At 51.2% G+C, this 20,985-nt stretch overlaps 2 protein-coding genes across 6 annotated transcripts; both read left to right on the plus strand.

Annotated features, from left to right (window-relative positions):
• Positions 1 to 8,788: 8,788 nt before the first annotated feature.
• LTA (lymphotoxin alpha) lies at positions 8,789 to 9,705 on the plus strand. The gene is made up of 3 exons (XM_016215370.2): positions 8,789 to 8,881; positions 8,965 to 9,064; positions 9,293 to 9,705. The coding sequence occupies exons 1-3, from the start codon at positions 8,789 to 8,791 to the stop codon at positions 9,703 to 9,705; spliced, it is 606 nt and encodes a 201-aa protein (XP_016070856.1).
• Positions 9,706 to 12,015: 2,310 nt separating this feature from the next.
• On the plus strand, positions 12,016 to 13,711 carry TNF (tumor necrosis factor). 5 transcript variants are annotated; one of them, XM_016215324.2, is made up of 5 exons: positions 12,016 to 12,205; positions 12,304 to 12,311; positions 12,711 to 12,744; positions 12,931 to 12,978; positions 13,290 to 13,711. In XM_016215324.2, the coding sequence occupies exons 1-5, from the start codon at positions 12,016 to 12,018 to the stop codon at positions 13,709 to 13,711; spliced, it is 702 nt and encodes a 233-aa protein (XP_016070810.2). The 5 variants fall into 5 exon arrangements, with proteins under 5 accessions (XP_016070810.2, XP_087673198.1, XP_087673199.1 ...); XM_087817072.1 differs by lacking the exon at positions 12,304 to 12,311 and having other exon boundaries at positions 12,016 to 12,216; XM_087817073.1 differs by lacking the exon at positions 12,304 to 12,311 and having other exon boundaries at positions 12,016 to 12,201; positions 12,708 to 12,744.
• The last annotated feature ends 7,274 nt before the right edge of the window (positions 13,712 to 20,985 follow it).

Here is a 20,985-nt window from a genome sequence, read left to right on the forward strand (position 1 = left end):
AATCCTGGGTTTCATCGCTGGGCAGCCAGGCCTGGCCTTCCTGAGGGGTAGAGGGAGAACGCCTGGGATTCCCACCAGGACTGAGAAGAGGCCATCCTTTCCACTATCCATACTCAGTTGTCACTCCAGCACCCTGGACCGGGGTAGGAAGTAGTAGACAGTACCAGCCGCCAGGGCACAGCAGCGAAGTTGGTAAAAAGAAAGGGCAGGCCTGGAAGAACAGGCATGAGCTGGTGTGTGCCGTCTGCCCTTGTCTACATCAGAGAAGCTTTTGAATCAGAAACTCATTTTTCAGGTTGGGATCCCAGTCTACTCCGGAGAAGCCCAGGAGTAGAAGGCAGGGCATTGGAGGGTGGGAGGGGCCGCCTCGGGAATGTGGCATGAGATCCTCGGGAGACAGAGCCAAGAGGCCCAAGGCCTCCCAGGCAGCAGCCAGATGCCCTGGGGCAGGAGGAGGGGCCGGTGAGAAAGCCTGTGAGAGGAAGCTGCTGTGATTCAGAGAAGAGACAGCCTTGAGCAGCCCAGGCGTCCGGTTCCTCTCACAGGCCAGAGGTTTCGGAAGTGGCATGCAAAGAGCTCAGGTTTGGGGTGGGGGGTTGGGGGGAGTTGGGGTTTGAATCCCAAGCTGGGGGTTGACAGGTAAGCATCAGAAAACTTTGGTGTCCAAATTTGTTCCATCCAGACTTTTTTCTGGTTTATAAGCACATGGCTTCCCCTTCTCAAGAGTTACATAAAAACACAGCAAAGGACGTCCTGATTCCTGGCCCCCAGACCTCCTTCTCTGCAGGGTCCCTACCTGGTGTCTGGCCCCCAGCCCTGTTGGGGGTTCCCCTGAGATGAAGGCTGTTCACTTTCTCTGACCACACCGTTTCCGCTTCTGCGTCTCTTTTTCCTAGGCTGATAAAAATACTGAGCCCTAGAGGCCCTGGCTTCCTCTGACCCCCTGGGGCCAGGCTGCAGGCATCCTGTTCACTGAGGTGGGGGCAGGGAGAGGGCCCAGGGATCCCCAAGGGGTGACTCAGTGCCTCTCATGAAGTGGGAGGTGGGAGAGTGCATGTCGTCCAGAGTTGAGTGGAGGAATTGGTTCTCCATGGAGGGTGCCTGGGTTTCAATTAGAGAAACAGGATTGGGAATGAGACCGGTGAGACTGAAGAGAGTCTGTTTGGGGTTTAGGGTCAGGGCAAGTCTGGGTTAAATTAGGAAAAGGACCCAGAGAGACTCTATCAACCATGTGCCAAGTAGCCCAAAGATAAATTCAAACTGCTCCAAGTTTACAGTCCCATAGGGGAGGCAGCCATACCCACTGAAGACCTGAGGCATGCTGAGTAAGGGTGGAGGGGGCGTGGTGGGTACAAAAGAGGGGCCTCTGAGGAGAGCTTGTGCTGACCAAATGGGTAGGATTTCTGTGGATGGAAGGGCTCTGAGGGAAATGAAATGGCTTGAGGCAAGGAGTCAGAAAACAGTATGTAGAGGAAATGACTGCCCCGAGGTGACGAAGCACAGGTGTGAGTGAGCCAGGGTTGGAGAAGGGCGCTGGGCTCGGCATGCCCCAGAGGATTCGGCTTCACCCTGTGGGTGGCAGGTGACCTCGGTGCAGGAGGGTGCTGCGGTGCAGACACGAGGAAAGAAGAAAACGATGTTCTAAACACCTACTACGTGTGACCTGGCCCCTTTCCTAACATTAGTGATCCTGCCATCGACTGTCCAGGAGGTGGGGGCCGGTCTCCATTGTACAGATGAGGAAAGTGAGGCTCATACGTCCTGTAACTTGCTTAAGGCCATACAGCTAAAGAGCAATGGAATCATTATTAAACTTACTTTACTTTAAGACCCGCGTACTTACCCCGTAGGTCCCAGTAACTTCAGGTGGCATTAAAAGAAGGAACAGGTTTTATAAACTTCAAGAGGATAAGTCAAGACAAGACAACTGATTGGGTGGTGGGAGTCGGGGAAGAGCAGTCTTAGATGACTCCAAGTTTTGAGCCTAGGGGATTGGAAGGGTGATGTGCCCTAAGCCAAGGAGATGCCTGGCTGTGGGGAAAGGTGAGGAGTTCATTTTAGACATTCAATCAGTACGTTTTTACCCAGCTGCCAACAGGAGCAAAGTGCTCTGCTAGACAATGGGCGTAAGTGAGATAAAGTCACTGCCCTCGGCACTGGCCTTCTACTGAAACACACGCTGCACAAGTGTGCAGGTAACAGCTGCACGTGCTACTTAGGCGCCTGCTTAGCTAGGAAGGTGCTGGGAGAGGCCCGCGGAGCTGGAGGTGCCCACGCCACGCACGTGGAGATTTCCAGCAAGCGGGGGTGGAGCTCCGGGGGGTTTGGGCCTCACTCCTCTCCCGGTGGGGGCTGAACCTCTGAGGGGATGAGCAGAGAGCCTGAGGGTGATCAAAGGAAGAGGCACCAAAGGAGGAGACAGGCGGGCAGCAGAGGCTGGGCGAGCGAGAGCCGTGCCAGAGGCCGCCTCTGATGCCTCAAAGAGGCCGGGGAGGGAAGGGCTGAAACAATCATTTAGGTTCAGAAACTAGATGCTTACAGGTTTCGAAAAGATAGTTTCCACTTACCAGAGGGGCAGAAATCACTCTACGCGGGCTGAGGAACGAGGAGGAGGTGAGGAGGGGGCGGGTGCAAAGCCAGGGGCTCCGAGCACCGTCTCTCGTTCAACCCACGAGCTTTATAGGCGAGGAAAATGTTACTGGTTCCCAAAAAAAGTGATTAGTTAAGGGAATTAGACTCTTGAGACATCACACAGAAAAGGAAGGCAAGAGACGGAATGGACATTTGAGGGGAAAAAGAGTCCGGGAAGGATGTTCTATTTTCAAGGGGAAAAAATGTTGAATTTGTAAAATGAAGAAAAGGAACAAGAAGAGAGAAAGTTACTGAAAACATAGGAGAGGGGAGAGAGAATGAATCCAGTGAAGACGGGAAAGTGGGATGCGGAGGGCAGGAGGTCAGCCGCGGGCGGGGGAGGATCCATCCCGGGGGACGGAAGCCAGGAGCTGGCCGGGGCCTCCGCTCAGCGCGGGAGATGACGGCCGCTGAGTGAGAGCCGGGCAGGAGGAAAGGTAAGAGGCGGGGGACAGCTGTCACCTGCAGCGTGACAGACCAACAAAGGAGAATGGGGCCCTGAGGGCTCTCTGAGGTCAGGTGGTCAGGAGCCACAGGCTCTTTAGGGTGACCCGACTCCTGCAGTGCTTGGCAGCCTAGGAGAAAGGCGCAGGAAGGAGACCTTTGAGTTTACCCAAAGCACGCTTTTCAAGGTCTTCATGGTAGAACACCATGTAGGTAAGTGATCCCAAAGCTGAAGCACTGAGAGGCCAGAGTGTAAGACTCGTCTTTGTGGTCTCAAAGTCTCTAAAGATGGTAGTAGGGAATGAGATGTGGGGGGAAACTGAACTTGCCCGGCCAGCATGGCTCAGCGGTTGAGCATCCACCTAGGATCCAGAAGGTCAAGGTTCTATTCCCAGTCAGGGCACATGCCCGGGTTTCTATCTCTGTCTCCCTCTCCCTTCCTCTCTCTGAAATCAATAAAAATATATTAAAAAACAAAAAACTGCTGTGCAGACTGGAAGAGCATGGCAAATGCAAAAGGTATGGGCTTTAAAAGGAGGAGGTTCCCATGGTGCAGGGGAGAGGGGAACAGTGGCCCGGCCTCTGCCCCCTGCCCTTGCTGATGTGGGGAGAAGAAAGCAGAGGGAAGGAGCATCGTTGGAAGAAACCCAGGTTTCCAAGTACCAGAGGAGATGCTTTCAAAAATGAAGCAGAGGACTTGAATGTAAGAAGAGCTCCACAGAACACGGTGAAGTGGACCGGTAACTGTGTCCTTGTGGAGCAGGGGATCTCATCCAGGAGATAAGGCCCAGGGAGACCTCCGGAGAAAACAAAGTCTGGCGGTTTTGCCTCTGGAAGCAGGAGGTTGCTGCTTCTGGAATTTATAGTAGAAGGTACACAACATTTATTATGAGGAAACATAAATACCTTGAAGGGGCCGTAGGGGACGCACAGGCTTTAAATGCCTACTTCGTGCTGACAGTGCCCAGTGTTGTCTCTCTAGCTCTGGCCTGGCCTGTGAAATCCAGATGCACATCCATGGCCTAGTCACATCCCCGCTGGGATGTCTGTCCAATAGACTTAGACTTAACAAACCCAAACCTGACCTTTTGGTCCTCCCACCCACCAGCACCCTACCTCTCTCCCAGTCTCCCCATCTTCACCCCCAACCCCACCATCCATCCAATCCATCCATCTCCTCCTGTCAGTTGTACCCCTGAAATATATCCCTACCGCTGGAATTTGCCTACTTTTCTCCATCTTCACGGCTACCACCATCTTCTCTCCAGGATCCCGGCAATTGCCTCCTAAGTGGTGTTCTGCTCTCAGTGCTGCCTCCTGCAATCCAGTCTCAACGGAGGAGCCACAGGGGTCTTTTAAAAACATAAATCCAATCACCTCTGCCTCATACCTCTCTCTCTCTGTGTCTCTCTCTGTTTCTCTCTATCTCTCTGTCCCCCCCACTGCCTCTGTCTCTCTCTGTCTCTCTGCCTCTGTCTCTCTCTGCCTCTGCTTGTCTCTCTCTCTGCCTCTGTCTCTCTCTGCCTCCCTCTCTGTCTCTGTCTCTGTCTGTGTCTCTGTCACTCTCTCTCTCTCTCTCTCACACACACACACTGAATCCTCCAGGGCTTCCCACGGCTGACTGCGCCCAGATGCTTTACCCTCACCTGGCTGGAGTGGTCTGGGCCCGCTCTCCCCCTGACCGCATCTCCAGCCTCTCCCATGCCTCTCCACGCCCCAGCCACAGCGGCTCCCTTCTGCTCCTCCGCACCCCTGGCTGGTGCGCACCTTACAGCCTTTGCAGAAACTATTCCCTTTGCCTGGAATGTTTTTCCTCCAAACTTCACCTGGTCACTCTTGTCATTTGGGTCTCAGCTTAAATGCTACTCACTCAGAGAAGACTTCCCTAGTGGCTGTGTCTCACGTAATTCCCTGCCACTCGCCCCCTCCGCTGCCCTACTTCTTCGCAACACTCCTCACCGATTTCTCGTTGGTGTGCTTCTTTTCCGCCTGCCTCCTACGACACAGGCCCCAGTAGGCTGGGGCCGGCTGACTGGTTTGCCACTAGACCCCTCCTGCCTGGAACAGGCCCCGCACACAGTAGCCGCCCAGTAAAGACTTGCTCAGTGGTGAGAGGGAAGGCTAATGGGGTAAAGCAGGATAAAGCTCACCTCAGGTCTGTGGCTCCGGCGGGGCTTACATTTAGTCAGGTTGAACGATAGGGCTGGGCATGGTGATAGTTGGTTTTGAGATTAGCTCTAGAAACAGGGTTGGGTTAGTTTAGAGAATCCATTGGTTTAGGGTTCTTTTATTGAGATGTGTTTAGATTTGACATTAGGGTTGAGTTTGAGCTGTGATTTGGGTTGAGGTTAAATTGGGGTTAGAGTCAAAGTCGGAATTAAATCCCAACTTCGACTTTGAGGCTAATACCATCTTGGCCTCACTGTAACCTCCAAGAATCCACTGGGCTCGCACAGAGGCTGCTGCGGGACTGTTCCCCTGAGTGTGGGGCACAGGATCCAGTCACCACCACTCCCACTCAGGGAAAGCCCCAAACCCACTGCTGGCCACCCCAAGAAAGAAACCAAATTTCACACAACCTCCTTCGAAACTGAGATCGAAACCAAGATTGGCCCATCTCAAGGAGCGCCCTCCAGCACAGCGCCAACCCCGTGACACCAGCCCCGGCCCAGCTCTCGCCCTTCCTTCCTCTCCGTCTCTCATGTCTCCCCACCACTCCCCACCTCCCCCTTTCTGCCCTTCCATGCCTCCGTCTTTCTGTTTGACCTCAGTCTCCCCCTTTCTCTGTTTCCCACTGTTAATTGCAACACCCTTTTATATTTTTATAGAGCTGGGGCAGAAAGAGACGACAGGAAGAGGAAGGACCCCAGAGAAAGAAGACACAAAGGAGAGGGGAGGGACCCAGAGGGAAGCCACCAGTGACAAGAGGCAGTGAGGTGAAAGAACAAGAAGCTGAGGTGCAGACGGAGGGACGTAAAGACGCCCTGTGACCGCTGTTCTTCCTCCATCACATCCGCCAGCAACCAAGACCCGGAGAGGTTGCCTAGAAACCCTCCTTTCCACTCTTGCTGCCACCTTGACACAAATGCAGGCTCTTGTCACCTACTCGCTGGGTGATTGCAAAAGCCCCCTAACCGGTCTCCACACTCCCGGCGTCCCCTCCAGCCCCCCACCTCCCATAGCCCCCCACCTCCCATAGCCTGATCCACTCCTCAGGTAGCTGCCAGCCTGATAGGGCCCTCTCTCACTTAAAGTTTGTGTGGCTCCCCATCATAATTAAAATGAAATGCAAACTTCTTTTTGTGATTTCAAACCTTCAGGATGAGTTCTCAGCTTACCTCTCAAGCTCACGATTCCCCTGCTATCTGCACCCGATTGCACAGCTCAGCACACGCCGTCCCATCTTTTAATTCCGGTCTTTGCACACACTGCTCCTCCATCTGAACTACTCCGCACCATCTCCTTTGCCTTGAATCACCTCTCCAAGTGCGATGGCTTTTTTGCGGCTGTCGTGAGCCCACCGTCACGGAGCTTATCACACTCTACCGTAATTTTCTGGTAACTTTCCTGCCTTCCACCCTGGTCTTTGGGGTCCCAGAGGTCAGGAACCTGTCTTTTGCATCTGTATTGTCAAGGTCTTGTACAAGGTTCTCACTAAATGTTGGTGGAACAGAGAGAAAGCTAAGGAGATGGAATGAGAACAAAAAGAAACCATAAACAAGAGTTGTCAGACATGAAAGGCAAGGTTGCAGGGCTTCAGGTAGGGAGAGGAAAAGAGCCCATACGTACACATCCTGAATGTTACTCATGAGCCACAGGACACCAAGCCCCCGGGGACTTTGTGCCAGAGGAGAGCAGCAATGTGCCCAGTGCCCCAGGGAGAAAGATTCAGCCTCCATCACCACCATCCTCAGCACCGGCCCCTCCAAAACTTCCCAAATGAAAGCATAATAACACTAGTAAGAGTAATGATTGTTTTCTCAATCTCATGAAGCATAAATAAAATCATCTTTAGAAACCTTGCTTTTTTTTAAACCTGTAACTTACAAGCTAAGTGAAAACAGCTCATATTCGAGAATGTTCACATCAGTGTTTTTCATAGTAGCCTAAACCTAGAAACAACCCAAGTGCCCATCCACAGAGAATGGGTAGAGTCTATTCACACAGTAGAAATTACATTACAATGAAAAGCCCACTACTGGTCAGATCCACGCAGCCACACTAATGGCGCTCACAGGCAGTGGCGCCCAGAAGAAGCCAAACACAAGTGAATGCGTTCTGAGTGGTTTCACTTATCTGAAGTTCAAAAGCAGAAGAACTAATCGATGGTGATAGAGGTCAGAAAGTGGGTGATTATCTTTGGAGGTTATTAACTGCGACAGCACATGAGAGAAACTTCTGGTGGCCTGAGAATAGGTTGAACTGGGTGGTGGCTACAAGGCTATAAAACAGATGGGAAAAGCTGTCAGGTTGTTGTCTTAGATGGTGAGCACCTCACCATATCTAACATCAAAACCATGGGGAATCCTTAACACTTTTAAAACAGTGTATTGGCTCTACAAATGCAGCTTCAAGGCCAAAGGCTTAGCTGCCACACTCCTTGATCCCAGAATGTGTTTGTTTGGGGCTATGTGGTCTTTGGGGACCACAAAGGTCAAAGGTCAAAGGTCAGGTGAGGTGGAGAGCATCCTTCAAGAGTGAGATGTGACATCATCTCTGGGTAGGGGGACCATGCATGTGTCTTCCAGGACTCTTGAAGAGGGCTCCATGAGTAGTTTCTTCAGGACAACAGACATAAACCAGGATGTCCCAGGCAAGGGGGTGTGTCCCAGGTTTCTTGATATGAAACCTGTCAGACAACTTGGAAAATACAAATACTAGAACAAGTGTGACTTGGGCCATTTGGGACAAGGACAGGTGCAAGAGAAGGGAATGGGCATGGAAAGAAGACTGTAATCAGCCAAGGATGTCGAGGTGTTACCCATAATTGCTCTTCAGGGAACCAGGCCTCCAGCCCACACCCCAGCTGCTGCCCTCCTGCTCCCCTGAATTTACTGTCCTTCTCTGGAACTCCTAAGCCTGACCCCACTCTCTGACCCTCCTAGCCCACAATTCCCCTGACCCCACACCCTTTCCCAGAACTCAGTCGTCTGAGCCCCCAGCCTGCGGTTCTCTCCTAGGCCTCAGCCTTTCCTGCCTTCGGCTGAAACAGCAGCATCTTCTAAGCCCTGGGGGCTTCCCCGGCCCCAGCCCCGGCCTAGAACCCGCCTGCCGCCTGCCTCCTGCCTGCCCCTGCCCCTGCTGCTTCCTCTATAAAGGGACCCAGAGGCCACGCACAGCAGGTGAGACTCTGCCCCATCTCCTTGGGCTGGCCCTCCGTGGACTCCCCCTGGCCCTCCTGCACCTCCTGTCTGGGCCTGAGCTACAGTGGGTTTGGTTTTGGTTTGTTCCCTCTTTCTGACTCCCTATCTGTCAGTCTCTCTCTGTCTCTGTCACACATTCTCTGTTTCTGCCACAATCCCTCCCTGTTCCCTTCCCCTCTGTTTGTCTTTCTGTCTCCCCCGCTCACCTCAGGGTTTCCCTGACTGCATCTTGTCCCCTTCTCTGTCTGTCATCCTGTGTCTCGTGGTGGCTGTCTCCTGGGGAGGAGGCCTGTCTTCCGCAGTGCACCCGCCCCACCCGCTCACGATCTCTCTCCCTGCAGGCTCTCCCCATGACACCACCTGGACATCTCTACCTCCTGAGGGTGTGTGGCGCCCCCCTCCTCCTCCTGGGGCTGCTGCTGGCCCTGCCACCTGATGCCCAGGTGAGGCAGCAGGAGAAGGGGGTCGCAGGGGTGGCCCAGCTGAACCTTGGGCCCTAGAGCCTCCCAACTCTGTTCTCCCTTAGGGGCTCCCTGATGTTGGCCTCTCAGCTGCACGGACTGCCCATGGGCACCCCCAGAAGCACTTCCCACAAGGCACCCTCAAACCTGCTGCTCACCTTGTTGGTAAACATCCTCCTGCCCTCCCAGCCATGCAGCCCTAGCCTTCCTCCTACCCCCTTCAGGGGCCAAAGCAACTCTCTACTCCACCTCTCCCCAACTTTCCTCACTCCCCAAAACAGAGGCTCCTGCTCCCTTCTGCCCTCCCAACCATCCCCAGGAACTTGGTCCAGCACCTGCTTCCCAGGTATTGAGACCTCTGACCTCCTGACCCCCCCCCATGGTTCTTCCTAGGAGACCCCAGCACCCAGGATTCGCTGCGCTGGAGGGCGAACACGGACCGTGCCTTCCTCCGCCACGGTTTCTCTTTGAACAACAATTCGCTCCTGGTCCCCTCCAGTGGCCTCTATTTTGTCTATTCTCAGGTGGTCTTCTCTGGGGAAGGCTGCTTCCCCAAGGCCACCCCCACCCCTCTCTACCTGGCCCACGAGGTCCAGCTCTTCTCCTCCCAGTACCCCTTCCACGTGTCTCTCCTCAGTGCTCAGAAGTCCGTGTGCCCAGGGCCACAGGGACCCTGGGTACGCTCGGTGTACCAGGGAGCTGTGTTCCTGCTCACCCAGGGAGACCAGCTCTCGACGCACACAGATGGCATCTCCCACCTGCTCCTCAGTCCCAGTACTGTCTTCTTTGGAGCTTTTGCTCTGTAGAAAAATCCAGAAAGAAAGAATTGGTTTCAAGGCCTTCTCCCCATCTTGCCTCCACCCTGACCATTTCAAGGGTCACAACTCCTCACCCTTTGACCATTCCAATAGTCTCAAGTCTTCCCCCCTCATGTCACCTGGAGCTCCTGAAGAAGGAATTCTCGGCACCGCAGGGTTCCCACCTCCCTGAGCCACCAGGATGCTCGGCTGAGAATTTCGAGCTGCCTAGAGATTCCCACCCGGAGCTCTCTACTCCATGCCGCCCGTATAGGGGCCCAGCCCTGGGCGTGGAGGGGAGCAGACATGTCCGGAGCTCGGGTAGATGTCTGGAGGCGGGGAGGGGGATTATTTATGAAGAGAAAAAATTAAGTTATTTATTTATGAAATGAAGCGAAGGGAATAATAGGGGGGCCATCAGAAGAGACAGGGAAAAATATGCCAGAGATGACACTGAGAGGGCGTCACACAAGGACCACCTGGAGAAAAGACCAGCGGAGGCGAGGGGTCGAGGGGCTCTAGAAGGAAGCGATGGCTTTAAAGAGCCAGCCACTGCTTGACTAGACACCTCTCGAAGAGATATTTGCACCCTCCATGAAGCCAAATAAACCTTTTTTCTCTTAAATGCTGTCTGCCTCTGTCTGTCTGTCTGTCTGTCTGTCTGGGGGGAAGAATCTCTCAGTCTGTCTAAGGAATGGAGGGAGGGCAGAGGGCTCAGAGCAGGTAGGAGCTGGGGGCATACAAAGAGATACAGCGGCTAAAGAGCCCGGGAAATTCAGGGACTGGTGGGGGGAGGGGAGGCAGCCAGGCCCTGCAGGAACCCGAAGGTTAAGGTGAGAAGACAAAGGAAAAGTGTGGGTCCAAGGTCTGGAGGGCTGGAGGTCAGGGGAGCCCTGGCAGATATGGCCCCAGATAGAGGCTGTGAGGAAGGGGGGCCACAGGAAGCCTCCTGAGCGAAGTGGCCACACCGAAGGGTCTCCAGGACAATGGGATGGAGCAGGGGATCCCCTGGAAGGCACAGAGTGCAAGGGCCCTGAGGGGTGAGAAAGCCTCCAAGGTTAGGGGGCTGGGAAATCCAGGGGGCTTTGGAGGGAACATGGCCACACCCAGGGGCGCTGAGGGCTAAGGCTGTCTCCAGGAATCTGAGGAAGCAGGAGTTCTCTGGGACACGGCCACACACGGGGGTTCTGAGGGGTGAAGGCTTCATACAAAAACCAGAGCCTGCCCTGCCGGGCATGGCTCAGCGGTTGAGCATGCACCTAGGATCCAGGCGATCGGGGTTCGATTTCTGGTCGGGGCACATGCCCCGGTTGTGGGCTCGATCAATGACTCTCTCATCATTGATGTTTCTATCTCTGTCTCTCCCTCTCCTTTCCTCTCTCTGAAATCAATAAAGATATATTTTAAAAAAACATACACACACACACAAAAACCAGAGCCTCGGGTTCCTTTGGAGCCAAGACTGAAACCAGCGCTGTGAGTCCCCTGTCAGAACGAAAGGAGAAGGCCTGCCCTGGTGTGGTTCGTGAATTCCCAGGGTCGCCTTCACTCCCTCTGGGGCTGTCCCAGGCTTGTCCCTGCTCTCCACGCAAGCTCCCAGAGGCCGCATCCATGCCCTCAGCCTCAGGCTCCCCTTCTCCCAGTTACATCTCTCCCAAGGACCCAGGCACACGTCTCGGGACCCAGCACACTTCGCTTTTCTCCCCATCAAGGACTCAGCTTTCTGAAACCCCTCCCATTTCTAGGTGGTAAAATGTGAGTCTTATCTGGAAAACAGAGGGAAATAGGCCACAGTCATGGTCCCCAAAAGGAATGGAGACAATGGGAATTGAGGAGCAGAGGGGGACTAGGGTCCAGCCTTTAAGGTCCTACATTCACAGCACTAACTGGCCCAGCAAGCCCCTCTGAAACCAAATCCAAGCCACAGGGGTGGCAAGTATCCTTGATGCCTGGGTGTCCCCAACTTTCCAAATCCCCACCCCCGCAATGGAGAAGAAACCGAGACAGAAGGTGTAGGGCCCACTACCGCTTCCTCCAGATGAGCTCATGGGTTTCTCCACCAAGGAAGTTTTCCGCCGGTTGAACTGAGAGCCTTTCCCCGCCCTCCTCGCCCCAGGCTATAAAGGCAGCTGTCTGCACAGCCAGCCAGCAGACGCTCCCTCGGCGAGGACACCAGGGGACCAGCCAGGAGAGACAGAAGCAACTCCAGACCCCCTGGAAGTAATCTCTCAGGCGACACAGCCCCCAGAGAAGCAGCCAGGTGACTCTCCCTCCGACACCATCGCACAGCTGGTCCTGAGCCTCTCTGGGAAGGACACCATGAGCACTGAAAGCATGATCCGGGACGTGGAGCTGGCTGAGGAGGCGCTCCCCAAGAAGGCAGGGGGCCCCCAGGGCTCCAGGCGGTGCCTGTGCCTCAGCCTCTTCTCCTTCCTCCTCGTGGCAGGAGCCACCGCGCTCTTCTGCCTGCTGCACTTCGGGGTGATCGGCCCCCAGAGGGAAGAGGTGAGTGCCTCGCCAGCCCGGCCCCCCCTCCCACGCAGAGAGAAATGGGGGCGAAAGAGGGCGAGAGATGGGGAAGGAACCCTGGAGAAAGACGGGAGGCAGAAAGAGAAGTGGAGGGAGGTCAGGGAAGAGAGAAGGGGAGAGGGAGAGGGTGTCTGCCACCTGGAAGGCGCTTGCTGGGCATCTGCTGGAGGAATGAGCAAGCAGATGAACATGAGAGATGTGTAGAGAGGGGGCACGGACGGAGAGATGCGGAGAAAGGAGTGGTCTGAAGAAAGGCGGTAAAATAGAGAGAGATGGGAGCTATGAAGGAGGTGAGGGAAGAAGAGGCGAGGAAGGGCGAAAACGGTGTTGGCACGTGGAGGGCACTCGGCAGAAGACTGCTGGGGAGAGGATGGGTGAATGAATGGACGGTGGCGAGGGGAAACCACACGTCAGGGGGGGCGCGAAGGGGCGGCCAGCGGCCTGGGGGCTCGCCCTGGTGCTAACCCCCCTCCTCCTTCCAGCAGCTCCAGATTCACCTCCCCCTGGCCCGGACCCTCGGTGAGTGTCGCCGAAGCCTCTCTCCTGCTTCTGGGTTTGAGTAGACTCGGGGTTAATCCTGGGATGGTAGCAGCGGGGGGAAATTGAGGCTTGGGGGTTGGGGGGCTGAGGAATGGAGGTCAAAGTAAGAGGATATTTTGGGGAAACCTTAGGGTCTCACCTCTTTCTTTCCTCTTTCCTCCTCAGGATTATCTTCTCGAACCCCAAGCGACAAGCCCGTCGCCCATGTTGTCGGTAAGAGTTCTGAGGATGTGTCTGGGGGATGAAGAAGCACATGGGCTGAGGAGGGATAGGATTTGGGGGCTCAGCCCAGGCTGAGGGTGGACAGCGCTTGGAGACAGTTGAGAACTCGCTGAATTCAAGGTGGGGGGACACCGCAGGCCTTGCGGGCTGTGCTCAGGAACCCGCGGCTGATGGGATATGGGAAGACAGGCAGAGGAGGCGGGAGCAGGAGGCGGGAGGGTGGGCAGGCCTGGAGGGCCAGGGTGTGGAGGGTGGGACTGGGGGCCACTCTCACCCCCTCCCTCCCTCCCTCCCCCCTCCAGCAAACCAGCACACCGTGGGGCAGCTGCAGTGGCAGAACAAGATCGCCAACGCTCTCCTGACCAACGGCATGAGGCTGATAGACAACCAGCTGGTGGTGCCCACGGACGGACTGTACCTGGTCTACTCCCAGGTCCTCTTCAAGGGCCAGGGCTGCCCTCAGAGCCACCTGCTCCTCACGCACACCATCAGCCGCTTCGCCGCTTCCTACCAGGACAAGGTCAACCTCCTCTCGGCCATCAAGAGCCCCTGCCAGAGGGAGACCCCAGAGGGGACCGAGGCCAAGCCCTGGTACGAGCCCGTCTACCTGGGAGGGGTCTTCCAGCTGGAGAAGGACGATCGGCTCAGCGCTGAGATCAACCTGCCTGACTATCTCGATTTTGCCGAGTCCGGGCAGGTCTACTTTGGGATCGTTGCCCTGTGAGGGAGCAGGACGTCCAGCCTCAACCCCTTGATTACCCACCCCTTCAGGCTCTTCATCCCCTTTTGGTTTAGAAAGGGAATCAGGGGCTCAGGGCTGGGCCCCGAGCTTAGAACTTGAAACAACACTTAGAAACCCAGGTTGCGCCAACATGTGGCATGGACAATGGGCACTGGCCACCACCAAGGTTTCAGAATGCAATAGGCCTCAGGTTTGGATCCCTGAATACAACCTGGGACGCCCGGAATGTGGGAACGGGGTTCCTTAGTTCTAGCCAGAACACTTCAGAACATGCCTTGAGAAGATCTTACGTACAAATTGACATGAGTTGACCTCAGGCCTCCCTTTCTTCAAATGTTTCCAGAAGCTTCCCTGAGATGGAGAGCCCAGCCCCTCCCCGGGGGCCAGCTCCCCTTATTTATGTTTGCACTTGTGATTATTTATTATTTATTTATTATTTATTTATTTACTGATGAAAGTATTTATTCGGGAGGTCAGGGTCCCGGGAGACCCAGGGCAAGGGCTGCCTTGGCTCAGACATTTTCTGTGAAAATGGAACTGAACTCTAGGCTATTCCCACCTGGCCTCTTGACCTCTGTGCCTCCCTTTGCTTATGTTTTTTAAAAATATTTATCTGATCAAGTTGTCTAAATAATGTTGATTTGGTGACTGACTGTCACTACATCTCTGAACCTCTGCTCCCCAGGGGAGTTGTGTCTGTAAGCGCCCTACTGGTCAGTGGCGAGAATAAACGTGCTTAGAAAAGAAGCATGGTCTTGTTCTTGGAATTAACTCTGTACTGGGGGTGGGAGGCGGCTCCCTGAAGTCCTCTCTCCACCAGGAGAGAGAGCCTTAAGATCCCTGGACCCAGTGCTAACTCCCTGGACTGCTGGGGCTCAGGAGACCCTACATAAAACAAAACTCAGCCAGATAGCCCCGCCCCTAGGAAACTGAAGCCTGAACCTAATTACCTCTCCCTCAGGGCATGGGAATTTCCATCTCTGGGAATTCCAGTCCCAGCGGGAAGTCCTGCAGCTCGGGTGCTCAGGTGGGATTTCTGGCTGTTGCGACCTGTGAGAGAACCCGGGAGGAGCCACATTTCTCTGGCACCTGAATCACAGCCAAGGGACTTCCAGACATTCAGACATCTGGACTCCAAATCCCCTCTGGGGGCCCTCCAGCCAACCCTGGCCTAACTGTGCAACCTGAACCAGCTGCTGAACCTTATCTATCAGATGGAGATAGAAACGCCCACCACATATGGGGCCGAGAGAGAACAGATGACACAAGCTACCTCAGGGCACCTAGCATAGCACTTGGCATGGTAGGCACTCAGTGAATTCTAGCTTTTTTCCTTTACTCAGCCCCCAACTATTCTATCCACTTCTGCCTTTCAGTGGGTAGGACTGAAGAGACAGAAGAAAATAAAAAGCTAGAGTAAGATGTGGGTAGAGGGTCCATATGCCACTTTGGTCTCACTGATTATCTGGGCAAATGATGAGGGGACGGATGTGAGGTGGGTGAATTGGAAAGAGAAAAGCACCTCCTATCCCCAGGAGGCTCTTCTGGACACAGGGTCACAAACAAATCTGAAGTCAGAAAGGGAGGCCCAGAGAATGTGAGCCCTCATTGGGCTCAGAAGTTGGGCTTTCTTCCCTGCGACTGAGGAACAGCATGAAGAAATAAAATGGAGTCACTATAGTCAAGCAGCTAAATTACTAAAATCAAGTAGGTTGAGGCTTGAGGAAACAATTCTATTCTTGTTTTAACCAGGCTGGGAACTTAAACTTTTGAACTTTCCAGTCTGCGTCAATGCCTAGGTGTACATCAAACCTCCTGATTACCCTCTGTTTACCCGCTGAAGAACTAAGGAGAGAATGTTCATGTAGCCTGACCACCTGACATCCAGCATACAGACTATTTCTCATCTAGAGAATTACCATTTTGGACCAGTCCAGAGGCTAAGAATGCAGAACTGGTTCTTCTCAAGAATGTACTGTTTACTATAAGAACCTTCAGCTTTTCTTTCTTCCTCTGAACAATCTGCATTTTGCCTAGTGGTGTTTCCGGTTTGCAAACTCTAAGACCTTTGAATAAATCTTTATCATTTATTACTAGCCAAAGCCTCCTGATACATTTATACTCAGTCAACATAATGGTAGCAGCAGTGGATCCGAAGAATGCTCTGCTTTAATTCTGGTGCTGCCCCCGTTGGATTGTGCTTGAGCCCTTTGAGCTCTGTCATCTCCATGACAGTTCTGGGATTCCAGTGGTGAGTTCTCTCAGTTCTGAATCTCCTTCTGTTACAAGAGAATGAAATTCCTTCCTCACTTGGGGGAGTGGAGTTCTTACAATATCTTTAGAAAATGAATTTTCTAAGACTCATACAGGAAAATGAATGGCTTTTATTGGCATGGAATTCTATTGCTCAGGTTGTAAAGTCATAACCCAGTCCTGAAAGGTGCAACTGGGGTTCCAGTAGAGCCAAAAGGAGGGCCAGTATCCACAGCTTCTATTCCATGTTGCAGCTGGGTCCAGTTCAGCATCAACCTAATTAAAGTTCATTAGTCCATTGTGTGGAGCCCACAGGGCTGTGGCCATGTAGGTGAATGCAGGGGAACGCGCCCCCTGCAATAGGAGTCCCAAGACAGCAAGAGGGCCAAAGGCCAAGAGACAAGAGAGAGAACTCCCTTTGTTCAGAAGTTTAAATATTCAGGTTTGCAGCCTTGCAATGGCCACACCTATTCTGACCAATTACCTGTTATCAGGTGTGACTGACAGCTAAGTTCCTTCCCATGTCACTTGAACCTTATTGGGCATGTGTCTAAACTGCCTTTGTTCAGTCCCTAGCCCTATCGATCATCAGGGAACAGACTTGGAGAGTGTTCAATTTTAGCTTTCTAACAAGACTGTATAAATGGCATGCCTATATTATCTAGTCTTCCCTTTACTCCTTTCCTTTTAAATAATAACCAGGTTATTATAACGGTATCACTTCCTTTGGTTGAGGTTCAGAGCTTTTATTTTATTTTTCTTAAATATGTCTTTATTGATTTCAGAGAGAGGAAGTGAGAGGGAGAGAGAGAGATAGAAACATCAGTGATGAGAGGGTCATTGATTAGCCGCTTCCTGCACACCCCCTACTGGAGACCCAGTTGGCATGTGCCCTGACTGGGAATCAAACCTTGATCTCCTGAATCATAGGTCAATGCTCAACCACTGAGCCATGCCAGCAGGGCGAGATTCAGAGCTTTTATTCTTGGGTCTTCTGATACCAGTTTTTGTAATGGGACATTCTCTGTCTAAATCTGCTACAGAAGGACAACCCCCATCTGGAACACCAGCTATATATATGTTCAAAACTTACGGTTTATTCTCAGCTGACAGTCTTATGGGAGCTCCTTTGTAGGTAACAGCTTGCTTTTCTCTTGCTGCCTTTAAGATTCTCTCTTTGTCTTGAATTTTTGGCATTTTAATTATGATGTGTCTGGGAGTGGGCTTCTTTGGGTTCTTCTTGCTTGGGACTCCCTGTGCCTCCTGAACTTGTGTGACTTTTTCCTTCACCAGATTAGGGAAGTTTTCTGCTATTATTTCTTTTTTCTTTTCTTCTTTTTTAAAAATATGTCTTTATTTTATTTTTATTTTTTAAATATATCTTTATTGATTTCAGACAGAGGAAAGGAGAGGGAGAGAGAGATAGAAACATCAATGATGAGAGAGTCATTGATCAAGCCTGCAACCCGGGCATGTGCCCTGGCCGGGAATCGAACCCCGATCACCTGAATCCTAGGTCAGTGTTAAACCCCTGAGCCATGGCTGGCTGGGCAAAAATATGTCTTTATTGATTTCAGAGAAAAGGGAGAGAGAGAAAGAGAGAGAGATAGAAACATTGATGATGAGAGTCATTGATTGGCTGCCTCCTGCACACCCCCTGCTGGGGATCAAGCCCACAACTTGGCATGTGCCTGGACCGGGAATTGAACCTCAATCTCTTGGATCCTAGGTTAATGCTCAACCATTGAGCCACGCTGGCCGGGCTCTGTCATTATTTCTTCAAACAGATTCTCTATTCCCTCACTTACTCTCTTCCCCTTCTGGCACTCCTATGATGAGAATATTGTTACGTTTCATATTGCCCCATAGCTCCCTTAAACTATCTTCCTGTTTTTCAATTGTTTGTTCTTTTTGGATCTCTGAATGAGTGATTTTCTCTACCCTGTCTTTTAATTTGCTGATACGATCCTCAGCTTCCCCTAATCTGTTGTTTATCCTTCCAATGTATTCTTTATTTCTGCTATGTCACTTTAATTTCCTTCAGTTTCCATATCTTTTCTATCACTATTCTGAACTCTATATTTGATATATTGCTTACCTCCATTTCATTATCTTTTCTTTTGGATAATTCTCTTGTTCTTTCATTTGGATGTTGTTTTTTGTCTCCCCATTTTGGCTGCCTATTTGGGTTAGTTTCTATGTATAGGTAGATCTGCTAGGACCCCCAGTCTTTTTGGAGGGTTTCTGGTGCAGACCAATGTCAGATGCTGTTTGTAACTGGCCTTGAGTACCCTGTTTGGAGCTATCAACAATCCATGCCCCTAGCCAGTTTTGCTCAGTGGTTAGAGCATCAGCCCTCAGAATAAAGGGTCCTGGGTTTGATTCCAGCCAATGACACATACCTCAGTTGCAGGTTCAGTCCCCAGCCCAACTTGGTGTGAGAGAGGGAGGCAACCAATTGATGTGTCTCTCTCACATTGATGTTTCTCTCACTCTCCCTCCTCCTTCCACTCTCTCTGAAAAAGCAATGTAAAAATATCCTCAGGTGAGGATAAAAACAAAAAACAAAACAAAACAAGAAAAAAAATCTGCAGCTTGTGGTTCCTTCTGCTGGAAGCTGGGTGTGTTCGGACAGGACCAAAATGCATACCAAAGTCTGCTTATCCAAGGCCCAGGTCCAGAAGCAGATCCAGCAAAGACACAAAGCACCCAGAGGTCTGCTTCAGTCTGTAGGCTGATTAATCCGAGTCTCTTAATGAACCTCAGCCTGTAGACCATAGCAAGGCGTAAACTCCACAGAGTGGGGCGAGAGATTTTCCAATGGGTGGGGCAATTGCTTCCCCCTACCTACCCAAGCAAAAGCTGCCTGGCTGGCAAAGGTCTGCCTGAGGAAGAAGTCCTCTGGGGTATGGGGGAATGACTCAGCACAGGAATCCATATTGCTGCCCTCTGAGCTCTATCCCCAGAGCCAGCATCCCTGGACTCTTGTCAAACAGCTCTAGTCCACTCTGCCCTCCCTCCGCCAGAGCCCAAGGTGGGTGGCTGCACACAAAACTTTAAGAGGGAGCCTGCATTTCCAGCCATCTCTCCCTGGGAGACAGAAACCCAGCTCCTTTTCACAGCCAGGTGTTATGTGGGCACCTTTCTCAGTTCTGGTGCTCTGGGTTGGAGATTCCAGCCTGGGTTTAGACCCCAGAGTTCTCAGTGGGAATCTCCACAGCTGAGATATCCCTCTGGACCTTCAGCTGCTGCTTGTGGGATCCCGACCAGCCCTCTAGAGCCTCCGCATTTCCTACCAGTCTCTACATGGTCTCCACTTTAGTTCCTTGGTTATGAGGGTGCTCTCCAGTTGATTATCATATCTCTAGTCTTCAGTTGATTATTCAGGATGGTTTTTCTATATTTTAGTTGTAATTCCAGTTTGGTCCTGGGAGAGTGTAAGAGTAGCTTCCACTCAATCCATCGACATCTTGGAATCCTGGTTTATTCTCTATTAAGTCATTATCTTTCAAATACAAAAGATAACTTAGAACTGCAATGGCCACTTTGGGAATCTTTTGAAATTCCAAAATTAGTGGCATTGCATGCACAATTGGAAAATCTTAGAAATGTTAAACAAGCTGAATGAGAAGCATTTTTCAATTGGTATTTAGAGGCCTCTAAGAAATTAAATGATTCAAAGATAACTTGAACATCTCTTTTTTCTTTTTGTCCAACCATGATAGCTTTCAGGAGAACTTATCTTTAACATGGGAACCTCTAAAAAGTTCCCAAAGTTTCTTCCTCAGAAACACTAGTTACTTATGTATGCAAACATTTTGTTCCCTCCTCTTATGCCTTTTGGTACAAAATAGACCAACTTAGCCAAAATAATTTAAAACTCTAATAAGAATTATGTGAAAACTTTGTTTTAAATCCACCTCAAGGGTTCTCCCTTAAAGAGAGAATTTCAGACCTCTTGGGGATGTTGGAATGCATTCTTTGATTGATATACAGAAGCTTCTAAAAGACAACTTGATTTTGCTCTTGCCAGTGTGGTTCATTGGTTAGAGCATCAACGCAAGCACTGAAGAGTAGCAGGTTTGATTCCTGGTCAAGAGCACATACCTGGGTTGCAGATTTGATCCCTGGCCCTGGTCAGTTGCCAACCAATTGATGCCTCTCTCTCCCTCTGTCCCTCCCTTCCTCTCTCTCTACAAATCAATAGAAAAAATATTCTCAGGTGAGGATTAACAAACAAACAAACAAAATGACAAATTGATTTTAAAAACAGCTCTATGAGCAGGTGCTTTAAATCTTCCTGTTTCTCCCCCTGAGACATGATATTTCAAACAATTTAATGACTCTATGATCAGAAATTTGGCAAACTAAAGATTCAAGGCTTGATAGGAATTTTTTAAAAGCCTCCTTCCCTGAACTAAAATAAAACTATGTACTCGGAGGGAAAGAAGCAAATTAGGAATGATGTAGTTGGATGGGTAGATCAATCTATGATGCCACATAAGTTAAAACCCAATTCTTTGGGGAATTGAGAGCAACTGTCCTTCTTACAAATCTTTTCAAAACCAGAAAAGCAGCTCTAGAAGCAGGTCAATGCCCACCTACCTTTACCATCCAATTCCTAAGTCTGAAAGAAGAAAAAGGAAAATGAGGAATATTTTAAAAGCACAAATGCTGCTCTGACTCCAATACTCCTTGCCAAGGACAAATACAAGTCTTGTCTTATCCACAAATATTAATAAGAAAAAGCCTTAGCCATCTGAATAAATAAACTTAACTTATAAATTAGTGGGGATTTGCCTTATTGTACTGACTCATGGCTGAAATTTTAAAAACAAAATTATCAGGTCTCAGTTTGCATATGTCTGTATGTTCATGTATGTTGTGTGGTATTTTCTACCTTTGGATAATATTACTAATTTGGAAAAGAGTCTGTTAATTGGCTTAAAGAAATTAAGTACTTACATAAAATTTCTCAAAAATATGATAGAAACTAATCCAAA

Source organism: Miniopterus natalensis, chromosome 5, assembly GCF_054644295.1.
Source record: "Miniopterus natalensis isolate mMinNat1 chromosome 5, mMinNat1.hap1, whole genome shotgun sequence".
Taxonomy (NCBI): Eukaryota; Metazoa; Chordata; class Mammalia; order Chiroptera; family Miniopteridae; genus Miniopterus; species Miniopterus natalensis.

What these genes read in the sequence shown, in the direction of transcription:
- LTA (XM_016215370.2), top strand. Translation starts at nt 8,789, where the DNA reads ATGACACCACCTGGACATCTCTACCTCCTGAGGGTGTGTGGCGCCCCC. An exon ending in CCCTGCCACCTGATGCCCAG is followed by an intron (nt 8,882 to 8,964) that starts GTGAGGCAGCAG and finishes GTTCTCCCTTAG; the next exon opens with GGGCTCCCTGATGTTGGCCT. An exon ending in ACCTGCTGCTCACCTTGTTG is followed by an intron (nt 9,065 to 9,292) that starts GTAAACATCCTC and finishes GGTTCTTCCTAG; the next exon opens with GAGACCCCAGCACCCAGGAT.
- TNF (XM_087817072.1), top strand. Translation starts at nt 12,016, where the DNA reads ATGAGCACTGAAAGCATGATCCGGGACGTGGAGCTGGCTGAGGAGGCG. An exon ending in AAGAGGTGAGTGCCTCGCCA is followed by an intron (nt 12,217 to 12,710) that starts GCCCGGCCCCCC and finishes TCCTTCCAGCAG; the next exon opens with CTCCAGATTCACCTCCCCCT. An exon ending in CCCCCTGGCCCGGACCCTCG is followed by an intron (nt 12,745 to 12,930) that starts GTGAGTGTCGCC and finishes TTTCCTCCTCAG; the next exon opens with GATTATCTTCTCGAACCCCA.